Source organism: Trichomonas vaginalis, chromosome I, assembly GCF_026262505.1.
Source record: "Trichomonas vaginalis G3 chromosome I, whole genome shotgun sequence".
Lineage (NCBI taxonomy): Eukaryota > Parabasalia > Trichomonadida > Trichomonadidae > Trichomonas > Trichomonas vaginalis.
In genome coordinates, this window is record NC_067203.1 from 17610263 (window position 1) to 17629805 (window position 19543).

At 35.3% G+C, this 19543-nt stretch overlaps 10 protein-coding genes and 6 pseudogenes across 16 annotated transcripts, besides 2 other annotated features; 6 read left to right on the plus strand and 10 right to left on the minus strand.

The window, feature by feature from the left end:
• Positions 1–16355: part of a mobile genetic element that runs on past the window's edge.
• TVAGG3_1003000 (uncharacterized protein) lies at positions 21–284 on the plus strand (the record flags this gene model as incomplete). The annotated part of the gene is made up of 1 exon (XM_051254341.1): positions 21–284. One exon carries the CDS (start codon positions 21–23, stop codon positions 282–284), a length of 264 nt encoding a protein of 87 aa, XP_051079915.1.
• On the plus strand, positions 679–993 carry TVAGG3_1003010 (uncharacterized protein; the record flags this gene model as incomplete). Its single annotated transcript, XM_051254342.1, has 1 exon — positions 679–993. A coding segment is annotated over one exon (315 nt), but the record flags the coding sequence as incomplete, so codon positions are not given.
• On the minus strand, positions 1677–1973 carry TVAGG3_1003020 (uncharacterized protein; the record flags this gene model as incomplete). The annotated part of the gene is made up of 1 exon (XM_051254343.1): positions 1677–1973. One exon carries the CDS (start codon positions 1971–1973, stop codon positions 1677–1679), a length of 297 nt encoding a protein of 98 aa, XP_051079917.1.
• TVAGG3_1003030 (uncharacterized protein) lies at positions 2001–2366 on the minus strand (the record flags this gene model as incomplete). Its single annotated transcript, XM_051254344.1, has 1 exon — positions 2001–2366. The coding sequence occupies one exon, from the start codon at positions 2364–2366 to the stop codon at positions 2001–2003; it is 366 nt and encodes a 121-aa protein (XP_051079918.1).
• Positions 2854–3431, plus strand: TVAGG3_1003040 (annotated as a pseudogene). The gene has a single exon. A coding segment is annotated over exon 1 (578 nt).
• TVAGG3_1003050 (uncharacterized protein) lies at positions 3460–3660 on the minus strand (the record flags this gene model as incomplete). Its single annotated transcript, XM_051254345.1, has 1 exon — positions 3460–3660. The coding sequence occupies one exon, from the start codon at positions 3658–3660 to the stop codon at positions 3460–3462; it is 201 nt and encodes a 66-aa protein (XP_051079919.1).
• TVAGG3_1003060 (organellar and viral DNA polymerase type B) lies at positions 4100–4966 on the plus strand (the record flags this gene model as incomplete). The annotated part of the gene is made up of 1 exon (XM_051254346.1): positions 4100–4966. The coding sequence occupies one exon, from the start codon at positions 4100–4102 to the stop codon at positions 4964–4966; it is 867 nt and encodes a 288-aa protein (XP_051079920.1).
• TVAGG3_1003070 (protein of unknown function, DUF4106 family) lies at positions 5162–5608 on the minus strand (the record flags this gene model as incomplete). The annotated part of the gene is made up of 1 exon (XM_051254347.1): positions 5162–5608. One exon carries the CDS (start codon positions 5606–5608, stop codon positions 5162–5164), a length of 447 nt encoding a protein of 148 aa, XP_051079921.1.
• Positions 6069–6521, plus strand: TVAGG3_1003080 (annotated as a pseudogene). Its single transcript has one exon. A coding segment is annotated over exon 1 (453 nt).
• TVAGG3_1003090 lies at positions 6538–6955 on the minus strand (annotated as a pseudogene). The gene has a single exon. A coding segment is annotated over exon 1 (418 nt).
• TVAGG3_1003100 (uncharacterized protein) lies at positions 7394–8226 on the minus strand (the record flags this gene model as incomplete). The annotated part of the gene is made up of 1 exon (XM_051254348.1): positions 7394–8226. A coding segment is annotated over one exon (833 nt), but the record flags the coding sequence as incomplete, so codon positions are not given.
• Positions 8256–8944, minus strand: TVAGG3_1003110 (annotated as a pseudogene). The gene has a single exon. A coding segment is annotated over exon 1 (689 nt).
• Positions 9066–9599, minus strand: TVAGG3_1003120 (annotated as a pseudogene). The gene has a single exon. A coding segment is annotated over exon 1 (534 nt).
• TVAGG3_1003130 (protein of unknown function, DUF4106 family) lies at positions 10688–11536 on the minus strand (the record flags this gene model as incomplete). Its single annotated transcript, XM_051254349.1, has 1 exon — positions 10688–11536. A coding segment is annotated over one exon (849 nt), but the record flags the coding sequence as incomplete, so codon positions are not given.
• TVAGG3_1003140 lies at positions 11943–14191 on the minus strand (annotated as a pseudogene). The gene has a single exon. A coding segment is annotated over exon 1 (2249 nt).
• TVAGG3_1003150 (uncharacterized protein) lies at positions 15366–16247 on the plus strand (the record flags this gene model as incomplete). Its single annotated transcript, XM_001306754.1, has 1 exon — positions 15366–16247. One exon carries the CDS (start codon positions 15366–15368, stop codon positions 16245–16247), a length of 882 nt encoding a protein of 293 aa, XP_001306755.1.
• A 2919-nt stretch (positions 16356–19274) lies between the features above and the next one.
• Positions 19275–19322: a mobile genetic element.
• Positions 19323–19543: the final 221 nt, after the last annotated feature.

Below are 19543 nucleotides of genomic sequence, written 5' to 3' on the forward strand. Positions count from 1 at the left end.
TACAAAAAGTGTCATTTCAGATGGTCACGCAGCCAATCGCATTCGAGCACTTCGAAGAAGCCTTACGTTCCAAGGGAGAGGGTGTCTGGTGCAAGGGAGAGGTCATGAGACTCTACGAGCAGTACATCCTCAATGCCTGGGAGGACAAATCGTCCTTGGAATGGCAATTCTACCAACTCCTCTGGGACGACCTCCTACGCAACTGGGATGACGAAAGAGTCCAATTCAGAGGTCAGGAACTACTTGTCCAAATTATCCTTAATTTAAGCCGCTTACGCAACTAAAAACTTAAATTTACTCGGGGTTTCCCCCTAAAATAAAATTTTTTTACTCTTAGAACCACTCGAGGTTCTCCTTACGGTTGTTGAGCTTGTCACCGTCAATGTGTCTGACCTTCGTCTTCTTGCCTGGATTTGGAACCCATTGAATTGCGACAAGCTTGCCCATGGAAATTGAACCGCGATTCCGAAGGTTAAGGTTCAAGTGTCCCAAGTTGTTGAGGACTGGGGTAAGAACCTTGCCTGTCTCCTTGTTGCGGATTTGGTATGGGTAGGGTTGGGAAATTTCGTAAGTGTCATCGGCAACAAGGGTTGCCCAAACTTCCTCTTCTTCGTGTTTCTCTTCTTCCTCTTCTTCCTCTTCCTCTTCTTCGTGTTTCTCTTCTTCCTCGACAATTCCTTCGGCAATTTGGTGTTCACGAATTACGGTGTTGGAGGTTCTGTCCTTTCCGAGTACCTTCCAGATGGCGTCTATCTCTTCGAAGAAACGGTAGATGAGTCTGGCAAGGTCTCGGTTCTCTCTCGCGTAAATGCGCAAGGTTTCCGTCAAATCGTTCAGGACTTTCTCATTGGAAGCTTGGTTCATGAGGAACTCACCTTTAAGTCCCTTCATCTCTTCCATAAGACTACTTTGGAGAGTCTTAACGGTGTTTGTCAGATGAGCTTTCAAATTCAAAATTTGAATTTGAACTGGGCGCTTGTCTGGCAACATTGAAAGGACATCTTCCATTGTGTTCGGCTTCGGTGCTTGTTCGGACATCGAAAAAATGAAGTGGTTTGAGAATGACGGTTTTACTTCAAAAAGCTTGTTATGACGGTTAAGTCATACAACAAGTTTAAAATAATATCTTGTTCTTCTTCTGAACGTTTGTTGTCTCTTCCGATAAAAGTTTCGAACATGAGAACCAAAAAACGTTTTTTGAGATTGCGGAAGAGTTCAGGCAAACGTTCATATTCTGGATATGTTGGGAGCAGTTCGAAAATCTGAGCTGACTTTCGGACAAAATTGGGACAATGTCAGAAAATTCATCTTTGGTCGGACTGCTTGAAGGTAAGTCCCTTACATGTAAGTAGCTCTGGTAAAGTCTTCTCATTTCTGCTAACTTTTGGAGTATAGCTTCGTAGTTTAGAAGTTTCAATTTTAATTGTCTTATTCCACTCTTTACTTCTAAACGGTAAGTATCCATGAGGTCAAGAGTAGCTTTGGTAGCTTTAAGTGGAGCTATCTGTTCCTTGACTTGTGCAATTTTGGTTGCAATTGTGGTTTGAGCTCCTTCAAGTTCGCCGTCTATGTCGTTCTCAACGCCTTCAACCATGGCTTGAAACTCTTCATCGGTCCATTGAGATTGGTGTGGGACGAATTTAACTTGCTTCATTCAAAAAATGAAAAAAATGTTTTTACTCAAAGCGTGCCATGTATATGGCTATAAGAAACTTACCAGAAGGCTTCTTCTTCACATGAGTCTTTGGCAACTTGAGTGTTGGTGTTGGAGTTCTTGGGGGAGGTGGCTCTGAAATTTCAAATCTCTCTCGAGCGCAACAACAGATGTCAGAATAACATTCCCCACTGTCCTTCTTGCCACCATAAACTGTGTATTGACCAAACTTGCATTTACAGGAAGACCGGTCAATACAAGGTTCACAGTTGAAATAGTTGTACACAAACCTGTTGAGTACGAGTGTGAGTAAAAACATAAAAAAAGTGAAGTGAAAATGAGATGTTTACTGAATTGGTTGGATGTCGCCTTCTGAGGTTATGAAGAACGGCCGTCCTGAGAAGTGGAACAGTGCTCTGAGAATTTGTATAATTCGTGGAATTGGACTCTCTCTGTTTGGAAGTTGTATCCATGGGCGCTTTGCAAAGAACTTGAGAAGAGCTTCTTTCTTCATCTCCTTTATGTCGTCTACAGGAGTTTTTTCTGGTATTTGAATTGGAATTCCGGTTTCAATTTCGATTTTCAGCGCACCTCTTCCAGACAACCAGAAGCCGAGGGACTTGTTGGCTTTGTCCTTGCCCAAATACTGCTTAACAACTTCATTTATCTCTATAAGGTAAATTGCCTCATCTAATGGCTCGATGTTGTCCATTGCACTGCTTCAGAACAATACTTGTACTTTTTCAGAACAATACTTGCACTGCTTCAGAACAATACTTGTACTTTTTCAGAACAATACTTGCACTGCTTCAGAACAATACTTGTACTTTTTCAGAACAAGACTTGTACTGTTTCAGAACAATACTTGTACTTTTTCAGAACAATACTTGTACTTTTTCAGAACAATACTTGTCCTTTTTCAGAACAAATTTCCCGTAAAAGCTCTCAATTTGTGAGAAAAATTTTCTGTTTCAGAACAAGACTTGTACTTTTTCAGAACAATACTTGTACTTTTTCAGAACAATACTTGCACTGCTTCAGAACAATACTTGTACTTTTTCAGAACAATACTTGCACTGCTTCAGAACAATACTTGTACTTTTTCAGAACAATACTTGCACTGCTTCAGAACAATACTTGTACTTTTTCAGAACAAGACTTGCACTGCTTCAGAACAATATTTGTACTGTTTCAAGACAATGTCCGACGTCCCACCAACCGAGCCCATTCCCAAACCAGAGGAACCTAAAGCACCAGCCCCTGCACCTCAGTTCCAGCAAGTACCTCCACCAAATTACTACCAATTTCCACCTCAAGGTTACTACCAATTTCCACTACAAGGCTTCCCGAACTACCCTCCTCAGCCTATGCCTTACTTCCCCAACCCTTGGATGTTCCAGCAAGCTCCACCCCAGCAATTCCAATCTCAATCTCAATCCAAGAGAGACCAAGAGTTCGAGGAAGGTCTGAACCGTTTACGCAAAGAGTATGCCACAGCCCCTATGGAAGACGACAGGCTTTCAGTCTCTTCCCTCAAATCGACCGATTCGACTCGTACCACAGATTCGGTTCGTGACCGTGAAGACTACCTCAAGCAGTCTGAGAGACTCTTCATCCTACAACCATTTACAGCTGGAGCTCTCAAGAACATGCGCAATTACGAAGGTCAGACACAGCTGGAGACCGCAAAACAGACGTACTCGCAAGAGCAGTCCAACTGGTCAAGACAAAGACTGAGATAGTCGACTTCATTCTTGCAGCTTGCCCATACAAGTAAAAAAATAAACAATTACGAGTTAAACTTTTTATTCTTTCTTTTCTGAGTTGTTTAGAGCTGGTTTCTCTTGTAGGAACCTTTCGTACTCTTCCATGGTCATGTAATTGCGAATTTGGTACGCAATTCCAGGTTCGTTGTTTTTGAACCTTACGTATGTAACGCTTCCATCCTCCTCAGGGAAGTAAGCTGCTAACATCTGACCAAGTTTTCTCGGTGACTCGGAGCTCATAAAAATGTCACTTTTTAAACGTTAAGTTTTTAGTCTTATTTTACCCTTTGTTTACCCTTTGTTTGTCAAGGTAGTATTGGAGTGCAATTTCTCCAAATTCTCTGTGTCGGAGTTCTTCAGCATTTTCCAAGGTGTTCCTGGAGAACTCAAAGAAGTTGTCAAGAACATACTGCCATGCTGCTCTTCTGAGTTCGTCGGTATTTTGGAAGTGTTGCACCTTCGAGTCTTCTGACATGAAAAAAATGACACTTTTACACCCAAAAATATATTTTAGGGTAGAAGGGTATATCTACCCTCTTTTCTACCCTCTTGAATTTTCATGAGTTTTCCCGAAATAAAAAATAAAGTTGGTTTTTTTAAAAAAAATATTTTTTATTTTTATTGTAAGAACATGTTAGCAACAACAGCACCAAACTCTTTAGTCATGAACCCAACTTCAATGTTAGTAGAGATGAAAAGCTTCATTCCTTCTTCATATACTTTCGAAACAACAATCCAGAAGATAAAGCAAGAACTTCTCCAAGGAGATTTAGATTGCACTGCGAAAGATGAAACAAATGAACAGTATCTTTATGAAATGCAGGATATTATTGACCATCTACCTAAACTTCCTGAAATCCAACAACAAAAGCTCACTATTCCAGAATTCGATGAAATAGAAGTCAAAGCAACTGACTCAGTAGAAATTAAGAAGTTCATACGAAAGGTAAACTATGAGTTTCTTGGATTTCATTGCAACCACAAAGTCATGGACAAAGATTGCGATATGGTATATAAAAACATTTCTGACATATACAAATCTGGGGAGTTTAAGACCTACGACAACTTTGTTTCGTTAGTTGCAAAATGTGTATGGCAGATAAGAGATAAAGATAGAAGAGGTAAGATATGGAATGAACAGATAAAACCCGCAACTTTTGAGTTAAAGAGAGCAATTGACGCCTTAGTCATACTAGCAGGTAAGATTTCAATGTACAATGCTAAAATGAACCCACAATGTTCAAAATGTAAAGCAGCAATGAGGAAATATAACTACTCCGTCAAAGAGATAGAACGTATGCGAAACGACTATGCTGACTTAAAGAAAGAAGTAGAGAAACCAGCAGAAGATAAAATGGACATGTTGACATTTCTGAACAAAAACTATCCAACAGCTGACGATTTCCTTCTATCTGATGTCAAGAAGAAATATAAAGAAACATTCGGCATAGTTAAAACATTCGATGTACTGACAGAAGAAATAGAAGCTACGAAATTGTTTAGAATTTCACGAATTCACAATGTTTACCATGTAAAACGCTTATAAAATAACTGGGGTAGAAAAGAGGGTAGAAAACGGGGTAGATATACCCTTCTACCCTAAAATATATTTTTATTGAATTCTGAGTAAAATTCTGAGTAAAATGACATATGGAACACGTACTTTTTCAGTAAGGACATATGGGGTAGAAATGAGGGTAGAAAACGGGGTAGATATACCCTTCTACCCTAAAATATATTTTTATTGACTTTTTACAATTTGAACTTTGTTCGCGTAGATATGAATTCTGAAAGAAGTATGAGGGTCTTGTATGACTTTGTACTTCTCCCATAGTTCATGTCTGTCAAACTTACCTGCCATGGACTCTTTCATAAGTTCCATGAAATCGTCTTCGGACAATCCAGGGAAAAGTATGATATCAGTAAGTATTCTTTTAACATCCTTACTTAAACTCTTTGCTGTCTGTACACAAATGACAACTGAGATGTTAAAGTGTCTGAGCTTCTTAAGAATTCGACACATATCTTGTTCTCTGTTCTTTAACAAAGGATGAGAAGCAAAGTCATCTAAAATAAGAAGACATCTATGAGGGTAAGTCTTCCAATCGTACGATTGCAATTTCTTCGAAATGTATTCTATCTCTTTCTGTTTGTTTCTGAAGTGTTTCTTCTCTAATATTCTCTGCATTTCCTCATTTGGGTCTTTAAACTTCGAATTTATATACTCATTTATAGCATTATACTTCAAAACTCTTCTTTGGTACTTCTTTATCCAATCTAACAACTCAGAGTCTTTTATACATACTAACTTAGACTTTTTATAATATCTTTGAACGAATTGACGGTTTGGTCAAATTGACCAGAAGTACTACAAATACAACTAACTCATAGAATGGGTTCTTCTCATCTAGTTCTTGTTGTTGTGCAGCCATTTTAAGATAAGTGAAAGTCTTACCCGACCCAGGTGGTGCAATTAGACCTGTTATACCATTCTGAGCAAATAAGAACTTGTCATGTATAGGCTTTATCTGAGCATTTTCTAACTTCCTCTTGTTCTTGTTTAAAACATTCTCAAATTTCTTGTCAATGTCAGCAAACTTTTTTTCTAACATATTTTTAGAAAAATTAAAAATTTTATCTTTTAGAAAATGTCTAGCGATTTCGCTATCTATATTCGAGACAAACTTTTTGACAGCAAAACATCTGTCGACCATAAAATCTTACATAGTGTAAACAAGAAAGGTGAATTTGTTCTAAAGTTCTGTTTCTGGGAATATGACAAGAACCATAAAACATTACAAAGAGCAGTCTTAAAATTTGTCAATGACAGACTTGTTGACAGAGATGACGCCGATTGGAAAGATGAAGTCCAACAAAAGTTCTTAGAATGCAAAGAAGGCACATGCGCTGTTCTTGAAGATGAAATAGAAAACAGAATAGAAGAGCTATAAAGGACAAAGAACTTTTACAAAATATGGTTCTGAGAAGTTTGACATAACCCACCAGAAAAGAAGAAGAAGAGAGAAAAGAAAGAAAAGAAAGTAGAAGAAGAGAAGAAAGAACCTGAACCAGTTCCAGAGAAAAAGAAATTTGACATGTAAAAATAAAATTTTATTTTTAGAACATTTCTGGGTCAATGTCAATGTTCTCTTCCTCTTTAGGGCAAACACTGGCTTAGACTCTAAAATCTTTTTACCCAACTTACCTTGAACTTCAACTATCTTAGACTCATAATATTCATAGTCGTCTGCTTTCTTTGGTTCATAAGGTATAACAAGTTTGTATGCTTTGCCTTCTTTAAGGTTTGAGAACCTTCTGTCAAAATTTTCTTTGACTGTAACAAACCTTCTATGTCTAAGTCTTCAAATTTCGCACCATTTTTAGTCACAATAGCAAACTTAACTGGTTCGATGTTCCAAACTTTGTCAAATGTAGACTTTTCAAAATGGTAGAAGTAAACATTCAAATATGCGAATGGGTCTAGTTCTTCTTTGACTTCTGTCATGTACTTGTTTACTGAGATGAATTTTGTCATCTTTTCTATCGGATAAAAAAATATTTTTTTAAAATTTACTCAGAAAAATTTTTCTTTGTATATACGCCATTCTGAACATCTAAAAGATTTTTGACATTTGCCAAGAATGTTCGTTTAGACGCTGTCATATAACCATATTCTTGACAATATTGTTTATATTCATCGTACAATGACCTTTCATCTAATGACACAAAGTCAGTTTCATCTATAAACAGTTCATAAACACTCTTGTTTGCTTCTAACAACGTTTGTCTTTCTTCGGTATGTGGAATTTGTCTTGGATTGAACTTAGAAATATCTAATGTCATGAAATATGAGAACAAGTGGTTGTAAAAGTTAGGTGTCAAAGTTTCTGCTAAGTCGTCAAAATATTCTGTATCTTGCATATGAGCTTCTGACGTTCTGACAACTACATATCTTCTGTCAGAACTTTCTAACTTCATCGGAACAGCATTGTTTGAAACCATAACGAAGTTTGCAACATTTTCACAAACTCTTTGGTCTTTATACTTTCTTTCAACAACTCCAACTTTGTCTGTTATAAGACTCTTCAAAGCATCTGAGTTCAAAACTTTTGTTGTATCTATACTTTGAAGTTCATTGCAAACTATAAGTTTCATATTCTCTATTGAGGAGTTAAATTTACCGCAGATGTTTTCTAAGTTTGTCATATTCGGATTCGAATAACCTTCTAACAGTTTGCATAAGATATCTGTAAAGAAAGTATTCTTACCAGTTCCTTGTTTTCCAATTATGATGAGAGCAGTTTCATTTTTAGCACTTGGATGTTGTAAGATGTTTGCAAACCAACATAAGATATACTCATAAACCTTTTCGTTTCCATTGCATATAATTTCTTTGACATGGTCTAACCAAGCTTCTATAACATTTTCTTTCCATTCTACTTGTTCGTATTTATATCCAGTGAAGATAGAATAGAAGTTTGGAGAAGGTGTATAGAACTTTATACCTCGAACTGAAAAATCTTCTAACTTTGACAATAAGATATCCCAAGCATCTAACATCTTCATGCCAACTTGTACGACTTTTATTTTCTTAAGTTTTTGTCTACATTCTTGTTCTGAAACTATTGTTGCTCTTGGTTTGTTAAAGACAACATCCCATTCTTTCATGACATAACATTCTGGGGCAGAGTCAACATAAATGACTAAACGTTTCAAATTCTCGACTGCTTTGTTATAGTCTCTAAATGGACACATATTTCTGAATGCTTGGAAGTCATAAAAATCTGAAACATCTATTCTGTACATTTTTTATAAAAATAAAAAAAATATTTTTTTTATTCTTGACTTTGTTGTTGCATTTGTTCCATTTGTTGCATTTGTTGTTCTTGAGCTATTTGTTGTTGAAGTTGTTCTTGTAATACAATACTTTCACCAGTTGCATCTTCCAATTCGAAACTTTCTGCCGTCATTGACAAATACATCGGACATAAAAGTTTTACAGGAACAAAGTTTGCGTCGACTAAGGTTAAGTTTATGTTTGCTAAAGTGTTTGAGTTTACTAAAGCTGAAAACTCTGCATTCGAATGAACAATAGGCAAACCAGCAGAGAAAGTGTTGTTTATACGCATGAGTATCTTTTGGTCATAGTAGTTTCTGTCGACATTCGAATAGCACTTTGAACCTAAGTTTGAAACAATATATAAAATAGGTGTACTTAAAGTCAATGGAATAGACAAACCTTGTATGACACCTTTTCCTGTTATAGGAAATGTTGGTAGTAAAAACCAGATATAAGTTTTGTATTATAGCTCATATCGTTTATAGTAAACTCAGTCGGACATCCAAACATAATGAAACCTGCTCTAGTTGCAGCACATGTTACATCCGTCCTTAAAGTATTAAATAAGTCAACAAAACCTGTTGGTGGTATATCTGAGTAAGTATCTTCAAAGAAGTATTTTTTACCATTCACAACAACAAAGTCTTCTGGTGTCAAAAGAGCAAAACAGGCTTTAGTCGTCATCGTGTTTAAGGTCAGTTTACAATATCGTCCTTGAGGACTTTGTAAGTTTGTTGTTATAGAATTATATGACTCAGGGTTTTTAGTCGTAATAGTATAAACCACTATGTCTTCTGCCATTTACTTAGCAACTAAATTTTAATGAAATGTTGTGGTCGTCAAATATTTTTATGACGTCTGGGAAACTATATTTTAAGTTCAACGTTTCACCTCCTTTCATAACGTATATCTTGTCAATGACATTATATGAAACACCACAGCAAGCAATGTCGGGTTCTATTTCTTTGATGTTTATATCGTCTGCCTCTGTCAAAAGTTTCAATAGTTCTTTCAAAACTTCATGAGGTGCGATGACATATGAGTTCACTTTTACAGGGTTGTGTTCGACCAAGTTTAACATTATACCTAAAGCTTGACAAATCTTCTCCTGAGTTTTAAGTTTGTCTTTAAGTTGTTGGTAGTCGTTTCGAATATCTGCAACAGAACTTAAGTCTCTGCTAACTTCAGGATATGTTGGTTGTTCTTTTACAGGAACATTGTTATACCATCTTCGTCTTCGTATGGTTTCCCCACTTCAACATCTCTTTCTTTGACATTGACAAACACTTTGACTGTTTGTTTGAGTTGGTGAATTTAACTTCACATCTGCCACCGCCATTAAACCTTTTGAAACACTTACGCTTTTATTTTTCGGAAATGACATTTTACTTAGAATAATAAGATGGACGTATTCGAGTATCTCTTCGAATTGAAGCAGAACAAAGTTTACACACACAAACAATACAAATACATTGACAGAATAGTTCTTTACACAAACAATGGAAAATGTTATAGAATAGCAGTCTTTGCTGAACCTAAATATTTTCATAAAGCAAAGAAAGTTGGTATAACCGAGATGGTGAAAGTTCTTGACAGACAAAAATATAACAACAAAACTGACCGATATTACTAAAGGTAAGTTTATAATACAATATTATGTCAAAACTGGCGTACTGTCAATATTTGACGGAGAGAAGTCAGTTCAAGAACAACTTACTGACCTGCTGCCAAAATCTGCTCGATGGAAGCTGTCGTTATGCCAATCTGAGGAGCCCCAGCAGGTTTCATCGAACGAATCTTCAAAAGAGCATCTTCCGTGAAAAGTGCTATTGGTTTTGTAAACTTCTTTGCTTTCAATTCATCTGGACCGTCTCTGTCACCAGTATATTGTATTTGAACTGTACCAACAGTTGAAATACCACCCATAAAGTCTTCTGAGTCAGCAAATGGAATGCCAAGCCAAAAGTTTGAACGGTCTCCATTTGTATATTGAGTTTTTTGACTCCTGTATGGTCCATACTTTCACATATGGCATAATAGAACTTTGCATTTCAGGGTTAATGGTTGTTGTGAAGTTGTTGTTAAAGTTCATAGCATCTAATGTCAAGTTGTATGACCTCATATCCTCAACTGTAGAATATTCTTCTCTTGGATAGTATTTGCCATCTATGTTTATATGGTATTTAATACCAGGGTTGTAGAAGCAAGAATAGTCATTTATAGTTCGTCTGAACAGTACAAACATAGTATCTGCATGTTTCATTGCAGTTGTTAAGCAATATCTGTTCTTGCACCTGGGTCAGCACTTTGGTTTCCAACTTCACCTGCAAAGTCTTTGACAGATATTTGGTGTATAGGGAACATAAGTGGAACTGCAATATATTTGGCAGCTAAAGCATTTGAAATATCTGGGTCCAACATATAGACTGCAAGTCTGCTTTCTATTCTCTTGCATTCAAATTTTTCGCATGTGAACTTAACTGGGTCCCAAGCATCTCCAGCAGCATTGAAATAATAGTTTACTTCAGTGTTGAGGTTTGAGAAACCAAAGTCTAAGTCAACTTTGTTTTTGCAAAAGTCGGCGAATGACATTTTATTTGTTCCCACTACTTCTGTAAGAGTGAATGGGTCTTGTGTTGGTGCAATGACTAAGTTATTTTTGCTTGGAGTAAGTTCGATAGAAATTTTTCCTGCCCAGTTTGGCAAGTATCTTAAAAACCTGAAGATGAGGAAAGATGACAAAGGAACTCTAAGTTTCAGTTTTACTTTGGTTACTGCTGCTGCAGTTTGTCCAGAAAGGTTAACATAAACTCCTGGAACGTTAGGGTCAAGTCTTCTTATTTTCTCAATAGTTGCATACTGGTCTGTTTGTTCTCTAGCTTGTGGTTGTACTGAGTTTCTCAAAGCGAACCATTCATAGTTTGCCCATGTTACTGTTTGAACTAAGTCAGAGTTAGAATATATCTTATATCCCATGAAAACTTCTGGAGCATATTGGTATCCGACATAGAAAATTCCATTGCAACCTTTCTTGTCAGACAACTTGGCAGAAGGTTTTATTTCAATGTCTTGTTCCACGTATAAGAAAGAGTTGTCAATAGAAATTATATGAAACCTGTCGCAAGCAATATCTACTGTTGTTGAAGAACCTTCTCCAAACTCACCTACGTTTCCATAAGAAACAGCAGTTGTATATTCGTAAGTTCCAGGAACTATTTCTGACCTTCTAATGGCATTGTCGCATTCGTTATACCATTCGGAAACATTTCCATTCATAGCATCCAAAACTGTTGGCGTTATATTCTGAGCGGCGTACATTTCATATGAGTAAAAATATAGAATAGTTGGATTTATATGTCATAATAGAACCCACGTGGACCAAGCTTTACTTTCTTCCTGACTGAGTTTTTAACTCTTCTTTTTCCTTCATTGCCACTACTTCACTTTGTTCTTCACTACTTTCACTTTGTTCTACTCTTCTCTTCTTCTTTGGTGTCGCTTTTGGTAACTTGCCCTCTGCTTCAAGTTGTTGCATCTTTGCCTCATGTTCATCTAGTATGTTGCAAAATTTCCCATGTCCTTTTTGCCTTTTGGCTCTGGTCGCCCATCTCAGGTAACCTATATCCTAAGAAAGAATTTGTCATAGTCTGTATTTGAGTCTTCGCGTATTGTTTTGCATGACTCTTTCCTGAGTTTCCGGTTCAAGCTCTTCAAACAGTGCCTGTCCATATGGAATATGCTCGTTTCCAAATATATGTTTTTGTAGCCATTCTGGTTTTCTTTCCATGTTACCAACTATATCTTTTGTGAATGGGAAAGCTTTTACCCAATCTTTCAGTCTTGCGTCATTTATTTCTGTAGTTGGTTTTTATTTCAAGGAACATGTTTTTCAATACTAACATTTCATTTGGTACTGTCCATTTGAGTTTTCTTAAATATTCATCCCTTCTCAGTTCATTGTCTGCAAAGTAAGTTTTTTATGACATTTTGTAAAACTTTCGTTTGCAAGGTCATGTACAATAGGTTCTCTTCCTTCGCTCTCCCTAACTTTCTTTCTAAACTCTTCACCAAATATACCATCTCTATGGTTCTGTGTAGTTCTTTGAGATAAATGTTCTAGAACGTCAGGTGTTATATTTCCATCAGCCATGTTCATTTCATACTGGTCCAAAATATCTGCATGTTTCATATCTTTCAATGGCATTAAAGCCGCGCTTAAAATACCAGCTATGTCTCGTTCACCATTCAATTCCATTGCGTCTACAACTTCTTGAATTGTGGTTGTAAGTTTTGAACCACCTATCCGGGTTAGCTTTATGACCCCATCTCATTGTAGTTCCATCGTCTGCAGAAACAAAAGTAGGTTTGTTTCCATCTTGGTTAGGTTCTGAATGAACTTTAAACAATGTTTCATTTCTATATGTTTTCTTGAAATTTAACCTTTTATTTCACCGAGTTCATCCGAAGATTGAACGTTAAATGCTCGTAAGTAAAAAGGGTTGTTGTATTTGTGTACATTTTTTTTCAGTTCTTCCATTCTATGCTGGATATTTTCATCTGGTGCTGGAGTCTTTTGTATGTCGGCAAACATTTTTCGATATTCTTCTACTATGTCAGCCGAATCTTTCTTAGACTCTTGGAAAGATTCCATATTCACCTCATGCTCTTGTTGAGGTCAAGATTTTTCGGCTGTTCCAAATCTTCATCTAGTTCTGTGAAGTTAGTTTCCAAAGGAGTGACTTGTTCGTTTCCTTCAGGCTCTTCTAGCTGTTGTTGCTGAACTATTCTTCCATGTCTGGTTGTATCTGAACTAGTTCTTCCTGTGGAGTTTCTTGTACCTCATCTGCTGGCATTTTCATATATTCCGAGACCGTTTTCAACAATTTCCCTATCTACGTCATCCGCATTCATAAGCTTTTGTTCTTTCGTTCCGTCTCTATTTTTTAACGTTTCATGACGAAAGTTGTATTGTCATTTAGCTCTGACATCAAATATCTCGGAGTAAATTCGTTCATGTCATTTGATGATATGCTATTAAATCATATCCCTTAGCGAGCTTGTATTTCCAGGTTTGAAATTATATCCCATTTGGTGCTGAGTCATAAAGCTAAATAGGTTCGGGTCAGTATTTCCATCCTTGAACTTTCCAATAGCTTCTTTATATCTGTCACTAAAGTCAATAGTATCTGGGAAACCACACTCTTCTTTAAGCATTTTTAAGAATTCTTGGTTTCCTTGTTCTCTACTTCTTTTATGTCCTTGCTCTGTTTGTGGTTGTTGTGCAGGGTTTTGCTCTGTTTGTGGTTGTTGTTGCTGTGCTGGTTGTTGTTGTTGTGCTGGATTTTGAACTGTTGGTTGTTGTGTTGGTTTTGGTGCATGCCTGTGTCTATGTCCATGTGACGATGTAAATGTTCTAGGTAGTCCTGGTGCAGGTGCTTCTCTTGGAGGGTTTGGTGGTATATAAGTTCCACCAGCTGGCACATATGTTCCATCTGCAGCATAATGTCCTACCTGACTTTTCGTTTTTAAGAAAGCATTTACTAGGTCTGTTTTGGTCTGTTGTAACTCTTTTTCTTGACTTTTCACAACAGTTGCTCTAACGGCGTCATAGGCACTTTGAACTGCCTGTCTCGTTGCTGCATCTGTTATTTTCGTCATATTTTGTGCTACTTCTCTTAACTCTTTGTCGAAACCTTCAGACTTCAGTTTCTTTCCAGATGAGAAGTCGTTCACTTGTTTCACCTTACTATGAAGAGCTTCGAAAGCGTTCTTAAAGTCAGCATTTGTTAAAGCTTCATTTGAACTATCTTCATCCGCTTGTATTTTTGTCCTTATTGACCCTATGAGTTGGGCTGCTTTAGCGTTGGCTTGGGCATCTAACCAGTCATTATTAGCTTTTATATATTCTGCGCTTTTCATTGCCTTTTGCATGGCTGCGTCGTTATTTTTACTTTCTTGTGCTAAGTTTTCATACTGTACGGTTTGGTTTTGCAACTGTAAAAGTTTTTCTGCCTTTACATTTGCTTCAACTTCCTTTTTATACTCATCGCTATCCATATATGTCTTCAGGGCTTTTTGTTTTATCTCTTCATCTTTCAGTATTTTATATTGAGTAGTATGGTTTTTCAAATTTATGACATCTTGTTCCATTTTTGCTACTTCTGCTGCTTTTTCTGACACTTTTTTCGCATATTCCTCTGTACTTAGTTCTTTCAGTTGTTCTTCTTTCTTCTTTTTCTCTACGTTTAACTCATTTAGTTTCTTTGTGTGTCTGTCATATTCTAGTTTCTTTTCGTTTTCACTTATTTGCTTCTGTATGTCTATGTTTGACTTTTTGACATCTGTTATTTGATTTTTGAGTGAACTCAAATTCATTTGACTTTGAGGGTTATAGCTGTTCCGTCTGCAGCTCCACCATAGCCTGCCATTTTCGCTAAAAGTGCCGCTCTTAAACCTCCACTCTGTGCACCAAGAACTCGGTTTAAAAGCATAGGATTGTTTGACATTTGTTGCAACATAGTGGGGTCATTCAGCATTTGTTGTTGCAACTGTTGTTGTGGTGTCAGTTTTACTATTGGATGTTTCAATGCTCTCTTCCTCTTACGTATATTCTTACGTAGCTTACGTGGCATTTTAAGTGAAGTTAAAAAGCGGTTTTTGACAGATGTTTATATGACACTTTTTGTTCAGCACAAAAAACTACTCGGTCAAAGTGTTGTCAGTTTTGTAAAATAACCGTCCTATCTCATTCTATAAGGGGGAAAGTCTTCTCAAAGTATACTTCCTTGGAACGCCTGTAACTTTTCCTGTAGCGACGATAGACCCTTACTTGTCCGGACAAAGCTGTACTATTTTGAGTGCTCTACAAAAAAGTCAACGGCTACGACTCTCAAAAACCGTTGTGTAAAAAGTTTTACCGTTGGACAAAAAAGTATGTATAGAAAACAAAAAACGTTTATAGTTCATTCAATATTTGAGATGGAACGGTTTGCCAACGGTAACTATTAAATAAAATAAAAAAATAGAGGGGGTTACCGTTGACGAAAACGGTTTATTTTAAACTTTTCTATGAGTAGTCCGAAAAAAAACAGTTTATTTTTGTCTAATGGAAGCCAACATTAACAATTCTCAACCGCTAACCAAAGCCAAAGCCCCACAACCTCCAAGAACTGGCACAGCTGTTAGAATAACCGCCAAAAAGTCTAACAGCGAATTAAGAGAAATTCTTCAACAAATTTGCTCTAAATATCTCAAAGACGCCGAAGAAAACACACAACCAGACGCTATATACAATACTCAGTTCTGTGAAGTTCTGAACAAAGCAATTGCTAGTTCAATTGAACTTACTAAGACAATTCCAAGTCCAATTGAGCTTAGCGATGTCTTAGTTCAGTATTTTCCAACATTTACTAAGCTTATAATGTTGAGAACTTTATACCAAGTTCGTCAAAATCTTCCTCGTTCCATCCAACGGTCATTCGACAAGAGAATTGCCGAATTCCAAGTCTTTAGTTACGGATATGACCAAGATGAATACATTGACGAGTTCGGAGACAACTGTACAAAATGGTTTGACTGCTATACGACTACACAATTTGAATTCGACTTTCTCGAATTCAACGCAGCAACCATTTATATCATTGCTCTTTACCTTTCCGAACAACAACAAGACCTCGCAGATGGAGATGTTGTTACTGTCGTCATGGAAACTCCTGAACAATTCGGAAAAAAGAAGTCTCTAATTGCCAAATTTGTTCCAGGACATCAGCTTTTCCAACGCACAGAAGTCTTCTGTATTCCTGGAACTAAGTTCTTTGTCAGGAGCGAACTCAAAGAAAGATATAATGTGTCATTCAATTACACATTATATAATGTCTTCGACCCAGAAGAAGACTTCTTCCCAGAAGCAATGGAGGAGGAAGAAGAGGAGGAGGAAATACAAGACTCAATCCAAGAAGAGTCCTCCGAATTCACACCAGAAGACTAACAATTTTCCGAATAAAAACCTCATTTTTTACTAAACATCTTCGGGGCTAGAAGGGGCGCAGCCCCTGGAAGCCCCACTACCTTTTTTTTTTTTTTTTTTTTTTTTATTCAGATTCGACGTTGATAATAATGCTTATAGAACCCTCTTGCTATTGTGTCAAAATTGCGAAACCGATAGCAAAAATATCTCGCAATATCAAAATTGAGATATTGAGTGAATTATGCATTATAGAGATTAAAAATCTGATTTGTGAAAACATCTCATCAGTTTCTAGCTAATTCAAAAATCTTTACTATCTTATTCGATTAAAATGAAAAGGGAATAGTTTCATTATGCTTTAAATGACAGCCTTATAATATAATCATAGTTTTGCTCAATATGCAGCATTTTTTTTTCGAAATCTATGATCAATATCCTAAATACTGATTGCTTTGCATTCATATCTCTTACATTTTCTATACCCACATCACTATTCATTGCTATTCCTATCTTTTTCATTTTTGTTTGTTTCTCATAATTTCTCAAAAAACATGATAACTTGATATTTGTAAATATCATACTTTATAACGTAAATAAGAACTTGACCTATTAAGAAAAGCAGTAATGAAAAGAAAATCTGAAATTCATAAAAATTACAAGTTTCTGATGACAATTAGCTTAATTAAACCAGGTACAAGATTATATAATTGTATTTTCTATTCAATTATCCATATAATATCTTATCCAGAAAAAATAACTTGATCAATACCAAATGATTTTTTAACTAGTAAATAAAGTATTTTCTTTACACACACATTGTATATCATAGTTTGTTTTTTTGGTTTCGCAAAACATCCAAAAACAAATATGCTATAAAAGTGACAATTTTAGCAAAACGAAACCCTTATTATAATCTTTAAAAACAGTTACATAATCTAAATCTTTGATCGATCAAAGAGCATGATAAAAAACTTTATTTCGTTAATTTTATCAAGAGGTAGGGCAACGATAGAAAATTTTTGGAAAAAAAGTTCGGAGATCTTAAACGTATCATATTCCCTGCATGGTTTGGTATCTTCCGCCATGCGTTGTGCCAAACATATTGACACTTTCCAATAATTAATTTATGGTATGAGTCACAGAGTTAGATTATAAAAAGAAAGTAAATAATTGCAATTAGAAATCATATATGTCGGAAATCAAATGTTGATGAGCAGAAACCTTTTACTCATCATAAAAGAGATAAATCACTAAAGATTTGTATACATTAAAATTTGATATTTGGTGCTCGAAAACTGTCTGATGGGACTCCTCCAAAATGAACCAATCTATCGCTGAGGACCAAATTAGATGATGTGGATGGTGTATTCTCTAATTCTAACTTAGGAAGAATGGGAACAAAACGAATGACGACAACAACATGTCAAACATAGATTAAATATCTATGAATCAATAAAGTATACGTGCATTGAAGGTGATAACGATCACTTGAGGCTTATAACTCTTTGACTAAATTATGCAATAATTAAATATAATCATTTTTATATTTTTATACTGATAGTAATTAATATACTATCCTGCTTAATAAATGGTATGATCAAATTTGTTTGAAAATTTAATTATGTATATGAAACTATGTCTTCTATATAAAAATCAAAATTTTCGGACGAACCTAGATTGAACCTTTATGAAAATCTATCATTTTTGTTAATTGAGTTAATATGAATCTTTTACATATGTATATATAGCATTGATAGCTTATATAATCATGGTTTATTCCATATTAACATATTTTTTCAGTTAAATTTGTTAATAATATCATGTAACAAATTAATTCAAGATTAGAATGTCTACAAAATGCTAACAAATAAGAACAAAATACGATTTCTCGACTTAAATTTTAATATGGAGTAGTTTTTCGTTTAAATCTAATTAAAAATGAATAAAAACTTATCTTGTACTATTTTCATTCAAAGATTTTAATAATGTAAATCATGCATTTTCATAATTCAGTACAGTTCTTTTTAGAATTAAAGTTGATGAGGATGATATTTGTGATTTAAAATAATTTGTTAATGTTCACCTTTTATTCATCACCTTGTGGTATGCCCTAAAGCAATAGCATTATCAATTCTGCTGAATTGATCAACTCAAAATTCCAAAAAAAATTCAAAATTTCAAAAATGAAATTAACAATTTGAATTTTCACATGAAAAAATTAATTTCGAAAAAAATTTGGAAAATCAAAGTATTTGATAATTAGTCAAATAATCAATTTACATCGTTTTTACTCATAAAAAACAACTAATTTTTGATTTTGATATCATATTTGATAAATACTCATTCCAGAGTTGACGTAATGTATTAATTATTGTTAGAGATATTGCTTTCGCAGCAAAATTCTTATTTCATGAAAGAAAAAAAAAAGATTTTATTCCAACAAAAACAAGTAAACAGATGAATGGAAACGTACTATATTTTCATAAATGTAGTAATCAGCGTGTCAGCTTTTGTTTATCATGTTCGAGTCAAAATGTATTAACTTGTAATAAGAAATATTCGAAGATTATATGAAGTATTGAGCATTCTTTGTAGAAATATTTGTAATTCATTACTAACATATATAATAAAGTTGTTTTTTTTTCCTTATTGCAATAATTTTGTCTGATTTTAATAACTTTTCATGTATACGAGTTGTGTGAATATGCATCATAATATGCGTAAATATACTTATTTGCGACGAATAATGTGGTTGCATAATGGAGGTGCTAAATTTTGATTTTTAATATGGGGCTTTGGTATGTATAATCATGTTCTTATCTCAACGTAGGAGTATTGGTGCAATATGATTAAAATTTACGAGGTTGATCTTAAATTGAATAATTCTGGAGTATAAATCACAATGCAGCTAATTCTATGTTAAAGATAGATACAGATTGTAGTAATCAATTAGGGAGTACAAATTCATTCTTTCATTTCTGTCGTATTGAGCAGAAAGGAAGAGATCATAACCCTAGGAAAAAAAGCCCAAATTTGTCACTTTTCATAGTACGTTAAACTCAATTCGCTCGGCGAATGCCGAGCACACGTACTCATCATTCAACATAATATTCTCATTCTTTGGTTATTATAGTGCCAGACAACACAAGATTTCAAAGAATTACTTGAGTTTTCAATTAATCTTAATCCGATTTTAGATTTATCGAGAACTCCATCATCACAATCACATACTTCAGTGCGGTAACTACAATTATCCATATACAGAAGGAAGTTCTTTTCGAACAACTCATTTGGAGTCTGTTTTGGAAAGAACTTCT